This window comes from Haemorhous mexicanus, chromosome 23 (genome assembly GCF_027477595.1).
Source record: "Haemorhous mexicanus isolate bHaeMex1 chromosome 23, bHaeMex1.pri, whole genome shotgun sequence".
Taxonomy (NCBI): domain Eukaryota; kingdom Metazoa; phylum Chordata; class Aves; order Passeriformes; family Fringillidae; genus Haemorhous; species Haemorhous mexicanus.
Genome location: NC_082363.1, coordinates 2,439,665 through 2,445,858, shown reverse-complemented (window position 1 = coordinate 2,445,858; position 6,194 = coordinate 2,439,665). Strand labels below are relative to the sequence as shown.

General features: G+C 64.9%; 1 protein-coding gene across 1 annotated transcript; it reads left to right on the top strand.

Moving 5' to 3' along the window:
* The first annotated feature begins 2,702 nt into the window (after window positions 1–2,702).
* SH2D5 (SH2 domain containing 5) lies at window positions 2,703–6,154 on the top strand. The gene is made up of 6 exons (XM_059866572.1): window positions 2,703–2,846; window positions 2,935–3,144; window positions 4,293–4,455; window positions 4,542–4,644; window positions 4,853–5,012; window positions 5,837–6,154. The coding sequence occupies exons 1-6, from the start codon at window positions 2,712–2,714 to the stop codon at window positions 6,038–6,040; spliced, it is 975 nt and encodes a 324-aa protein (XP_059722555.1). The 5' UTR covers window positions 2,703–2,711; the 3' UTR covers window positions 6,041–6,154.
* Window positions 6,155–6,194: the final 40 nt, after the last annotated feature.

Genomic DNA, 6,194 nt, shown 5'->3' with positions numbered 1-6,194 from the left:
TGGGGTGAAAAGGGTCTGAGCATCAGAGCAAGGGGTGGCGAGCGAGCAACCACGTGTGTACGTGTCAGGGTTAGAAATCGCTGCTCCGCTAGGCACGCCGGAGGAGACGGGAAAAGACGCAGAGAAAATCAGTTGCCGCCGCGTTTTCCAAAATCCCGAGCGAGCGTTCCTGCTCGCCGTCGCTTCCAAGAAACGGAGAGAACCGAGGAGGAAAATTGCGGTGATTCATCGCGGGCAGATCGGAGGCAGGAAATGAGAGTTTGCTGCCTGCCCCGTGCCCGGCGTGGGCTCCGTGGGCTCGGGCTCGCCGGGGCCTGGCTGGCAGCGAGGGCCTGACACCCACGGGTCGAGCATCCCTGCGCCGCGGCCGGAGCTGCCGGAGGAGCCACCGGCGAGGGAAAAACAACAGGCGGAGGCCGGGAGCCGGAGCAGCGGGAATTCTTCACCTGCGTTTCTCCGGAGCCATCCAAGCGAGAGCTGCCCGTGAGCCGGGGGGGTCCAGAGGGATGCGGGTCCTAGGGGATGCTTGGTGCCTGGTGTCACGCGTCACCTAAATTTGGGGGGGGTCAGCATCCCTCCTTGGGGACCCCAGGGTGGTCGGTGGGCTGGGGGCTCCACTGAGAAATTAAGCGTGGGAAAAGGGGGGCGGGGCTTGGGGGCTGCCTGTCCGCGGATTGGCTGGGGGAGGGGGGAGACCCCCAAATTGTGCCGGGAAGGAGAGGGGCCAAGCTGCGCTTGTGACGGGGAGACGGCGCCGCAGGGACCCCCCCACACACACCGCCAGGATGCGCCCGGGGCAGCCGGACCCCCTCCCCCCCGCCCCGCGTTTGCAGCAGGCGGCTGCGGCGGGGCCTTGGTGACACGAACGGCGCCGGTCCCAGCCCGGCCGAGGGCTGCGCAGCACGAACCCACTTTGGGTGACCGGAGAAGGGTCCGGCGCACTTCTCCATGGCTGCTCTGGACCGAAAAGCACCCCCAAATCTGCTGCCCTCGTCGCTGGTGTTTGGGCATCACCCCAGGAGAGCCCCGGGGGTCTCGGTGCTGCTGCGTGGCAGGCGGGAAGTGGGGATGGACAATGGGAGGGGGAGGATGTGGGGGGACCCCAAAACCTTTCTGGAGTTCTGGATATGAAACTGCATGCACCTCACTTGGGGTCCAGAGCGTATGTTTGGCGTGCAGGGACTGCCTGGGTTTCATTTGGGGATGGAATGTGGGCACTGCATCCATCAGCAGGGACTGCTTGTGTTTCATTTGGGGATGAAATGTGAGCACTGCATCCATCACGTTTGATGTGGGGATTTGGGGACCCTCACATCACCGTCGGGATCAGGACATGGGGAACTGCCTGCATGCTGCTTGGAGTGGGGACATGGCAGCCTGGACTGGACCTCAGGAGCAGAAGATGGGGACCCTCACATCACCCGTGTGGTCAGGAGGCTGGAAGCCTTGTGCTGGGGTTGGGACCCTTTTACTGGGGCCAGGACCTGGGGACATCTGCATTGGCATCAGGACTTGGGGAGCTCCCAGCAGGGACTGCAGCACCTCCCCAGGGCTCAGCGGGCTGGAAACAGGGGACAGTGGGGGCAGGTTGTGTCTGTCCCCTCCCTTCTCGCAGGGACAGTGACCGGGGGCCAGACCCAGGCTCCCCGTACTTGCTCCAGCCCCATCACCCTGGAGTGCTCCGGTTAACTCAGATGTGGCACCGGAGTTGCTTGACCCCATCCTGACCCGGCCTTCACCAGCAATCCCCGCTGCCATGAAGAGGAAGCCGGGGAATGGGCGGGGGCCGGACCCTGCGGCTCCCCAGCAGCGAGCCCGCTCTGTCACCAAGCCAGCAGAGGTGACTTACCCGTGGCGGGGGGGTGACAGCCCGAGATGAGATTTGGGCGCTCATGACTCCCCAAACCATCATCTCAGTGGGGGCCTGTTGCCCTGGGGGGGGCATCGTGGGGGGCTGTAGCTGACCCGGGTGGGTTTTTTGCCCTCCCAGTACGTGGGATCCTTCATGGTGGAGGAGCTGGACCTGCAGCAGCGAGCGGGGCGGGTGGAGGAGCAGCTGCGGGCGCTGAAGGTCGGGATCCACAACTGCTCCCCTCGGTGGGAAACACAGGGGACCCCAAATAATCGGGGCACCCACAGGGGCACAGCCCGGCCCCCAGTGCCACATCTCCCCCGGACAGGACTGTCCCCGGAGGAGGTCGGTGGTGCTGAGGTTCAGCTTGCAGGGGCTGAAGGTCTACGGCGCTGATGGGGAGGTAGGGGGCTGGGGGGGTCAGGGGGGGTGGGCAAAGGATGCTGGGGCTCAGGAGGGCTGAGTAAGGGCGTCAGGGGTGTTGCGGGGGTGTTGTGAGGGTCAGGGGTGCTGGGAGGGGAGTCAGGGATGCTGGGAGGAGTCAGGGGTGTTGGGGGGCTGGTGAGGGGGTCAGGGGTGCTGGGGAGACAGGTCGGGGTCTGAGGAGTCAAGGTTGCTGGGGTTGAAAGGTCACGGGTGCTGGGGAGGGGCGTCAAGAATGCGGGGAGGAGGTGTCAGAGGTGCTGAGGGGGCCAGGGATGCTGGGGAGGTGTCAGTGTTTAGGGGGGCTGTACCGCTCTGAGCGCTGCTTTTCTCTCGAGAAGCTGTTTTGTTTGTGCAAGCGCGGGTGCCCCTGGCGGAGGGGGCCCGGGGGATGCTGGGTGCCCCTGACCCCCGCCCCGTCCCGCAGACGCTGCTGATGGCACACGCGCTGCGCCGCATCCTGTACAGCACCTGGAGGCTCCCCGACCGCCAGTTCGCCTTCGTGGCCCGCAACCCCCACAGCCCCCCCAGCACCCTCTTCTGCCACCTCTTCGTGGGGCTCCCGGGAGAGGTGGTGGCCCAACCCCGTCCCGCCCCCAAAACACCTTCATTATTATTTTTTTTTAATATTTGCACGCAGCGTCTTTCACCTCCCCCAGGTCCAGACCCTGCACCTCCTGCTCTGCCGCTCCTTCCAACTCTGCTACCTCCTGGCGCACCCCGAGGAGCAGGCGGGCGAGGGGGAGCTCCCGGGGCCGGGAGTGCTGCTGGAGCCCCTCAACCCCGAGGAGGTGTCACGAAATGTCAACGCCCTCGTGTCCTTCCGGCGCCTGCCCGCGCCCGGCGGCCTCGGCCCGCTGGGCACCGGGGTAGGTGCCCCCGCCCCGTCCTGCCCGGCTGCTGCTCTCACCCGGGGCTCTCACACCCGGGGCTCTCACACCCGGGGCTCTCACACCCGGGATTCTCACACCCGGGGCTCTCACACCCGGGATTCTCACACCCGGGGCTCTCACACGGTGTTTCCTGGCTCGGTGCTTTGCTCGAGTGCTTTGGCACAGCCGGTTTGTGCGTGGGGTCTCGCGGGGCTTTTCCCTCACACGGCGTTTCCCAGAACATTCTGGGCTGGAAAGGACCCACGAGGATGATCAAGGGCAGCTCCTGGCCCTGCACAGGACAGCCCCGTCTCTCTCACAGCACTCTGTGTGCAGTGCTTTAGCACAGGGGGTTTTGCACAGCTCCCAGGCAGCTCTTGCGCGGCCTTTTCTCCCATTTTGAGCAGCACGCTGTCTCTCCACACATTATTACCTGGTGCCTTGCATGGTTTCCTTGCATTTCCTCTTTGTGCAGCCTTTCTTTGCACAGTGCTATGTGCAGTGCTCTGCACAACCTTTTCTTTCGAGGGTCGCAGGGCCCATCCTGCAGGGCCCGGCCCCGCACGCTGCTCTGCTCAGCCTGCTTGAAACCGCCTTTCCCTGAGGGCCCTTCCTGCCGTCGGCCACTTTGCACAGCTGTTCCTTGCACAGCGATTTTTGCAGGAGGTTTTACAGCGCATTTTTTCCTTGGCATTTTTGCACAGCACTTTCTTTCCTTGATATATTTTTGTAGAACTTTTTCTACACAGCATTATTTCTCATAACCTTTTTTTACATGGCACTCTTTGCATGGTGGTTTGCAAGGCTTTTTTGGTGTGGCATTTCTTGCAGAAACGTCTACACAGTAAAAATGCTCTTCACAGCTCTTTTGGCACTGTGGTTTTGCACAGCATGGTGATTTTTTGCGTGGCATTGTTCCACGGTGTTCTGCATGGAATTTCTTTTGCACAGCATTTTCTGCACTGCATTTTCCCCACGGTGCTTTTCACAATTTTTTTTTTTTTTTTTTTTTTTTTTTTGGTGGTGTTTGGCACAGCTTTTTTGGTGCCGCATCCTTTGGGCAGCATTTTTCCACGTGATGTTTCGCCTGACATTCCCCACTGCCAGAGCCCCCAGGCCACTCTCACAGCCTGTCCATCCCCCAGGACCGGCGGCCGGAGGCAGAGGGGAGAGCCTGGCGCCCGGGGAACCCCTACTGCTCGCCGGTGCTGGTGCGCAAGAAAGCCATTCGGAGCAAAGTGCTGCGCTCGGGAGCCTACCGGGACTGCGGGGGCGAGGGACAGCTCCACCAGCAGCCCCGCGACGCCGGTGAGTGCCGGGGGGAAACTGAGGCACGGGGACACAAGGTATCACGAGTGTTTGGGGGCCAAGAGGGGATTAATGGGCTCCCGCAGCGGCGGCGGGAGGGGAAAGCAAAGGGGCGAGGAGCTTGGCCTTCCTGCCCGAGAACGAGAGCGTCCTCGCCGAGAGCGTGTGGGCCTTCGCCGGCATCGCCAGGTGAGCGCCCGTGCGCGAGCACCTGATCCTCGGCACGCACAGCCCTGCCCCACCCTGGGCTCTGTTCCACCCCCCGGTCCTGCCCCACCCCGGGCCCTGCCCCACCCCGGCCCCTGTTCCACCCCCTGATCCTGCCCCATCCCCGGCCCTGCCCCAACCCCAGTCCTGCCCCACCCCCGGCTCTGCCCCACCGCCGCCTCGCCCGCAGGGCCGCCGGGGTCGCGCTGCTGCGGCGGGACGTGCCCGGCTCCTTCCTGCTGCGCGCCGAGCCCGGGCTGCCCAAGCGCTGGTGCCTGTGGGTGCGGGCGCCCTGCGGAGTGGTGTGCTACGGCGTGCTGCGGACACAGCACGGCCGCTTCTGCGTGGAGGTGAGCCCGGGCTGCGCGGGGGAGGCGCAGGGGTGCGGGTGCAGCGGGGCGCAGGCGGTCCGGTCCGTCTGTGCGCCCCTGCAACGCTGCGGAGTGCCTCGGTGCATGGGTGTGCCCATGCACGGATGCACCGGTGCATACACCGTTTACCTGATACTCTGTGTGTGTTTGGAGCACCCCCTCACGGGTGCACTGGGGCTGTAAATGCGTTTGTACCTTGCTGCGCCGGTGATGGTGCACCAGGACAGGGATGCTCTGCTGTGTGCAGGCAGCTAACGCACGCTGTAAGTGCACTTGCTGTGCTTGTGCATGGCTGCACTGGTGCCTCGGTGCAGGAATACACCAAGATGGGCTCGGGTGCAGGTGTGGGTGATGGGCACACCGATCTACGGGTGCCTCGGGGCACAGAGATGCATCTGGGCACGGCACACAGGTACCCCTTGGGCATGGATGCACCAGCGCATCCACCCTTGGCTGAGTTTTGGGTGCACTGATGCCCAGGTATGAGATGCACGAGTGCCCTGGTGTGCATGTGGTCCCCCAGCCAGGCCAGGGTGCTTTGATCTGTGCGTGTACCTGGGCGTACCTGGCACACACAGTGCCCCAGCCCACGCAAGGCATGCATGGCTGTGCTGCACTCACGCCCTCACCTGTGCCTGCTCCGTGGGTGCCTGCTGCAGAGCCCAGGGTGTGTGAGGTGCGTGGGTGTGCTGGCACTCGGGCACGCCGGGATTTGCTGCGTGGGCAATCGGTGCGGGGGTGTATGGGGAACACAGCCTGCGCGGGGGGCTCACCTCTCCCTCTCCCCTCTCTCCCGACGGCAGCACTCCAACGCCGAGTTCGCCAGCGTGGCCGCCCTCCTGGCGCACTACTCCGGGCCACCGGGGGGCTGCTTCTGCCGCCTGGCCCCTGGCCGACGCAACCCCGGCTACGAGGAGCGGGACCCCGGTGGCGGGGCCAGCGCCGGGCCGGGGGAGGCCGCCTGGGCCCCCGCCGCCCCCACCGGGGTGCAGCACGAGCGGGGGTAGGCCCGGCCCTCCCTGCAAGGCTGTCCCCGGCACCCCCGGCTTTCACTCGCTGCCTGCCTTATCCCCCGGCCGGGCTGGCCGCGCCTCCCGCAATAAAGGCTCTCGTGCATCGGAGCGGGGCTCGGCTGGCTGCTCACACGCGCCGCACGCCGGT

Bases quoted from the DNA above. Each gene is read 5' to 3' on its own strand.
- SH2D5 (XM_059866572.1), top strand. From the start codon at position 2,712: ATGGCACACGCGCTGCGCCGCATCCTGTACAGCACCTGGAGGCTCCCC. The intron at 2,847-2,934 runs GTGGTGGCCCAA...CACCTCCCCCAG, and splicing joins TCGTGGGGCTCCCGGGAGAG to GTCCAGACCCTGCACCTCCT. The intron at 4,645-4,852 runs GTGAGCGCCCGT...CCTCGCCCGCAG, and splicing joins GCCTTCGCCGGCATCGCCAG to GGCCGCCGGGGTCGCGCTGC.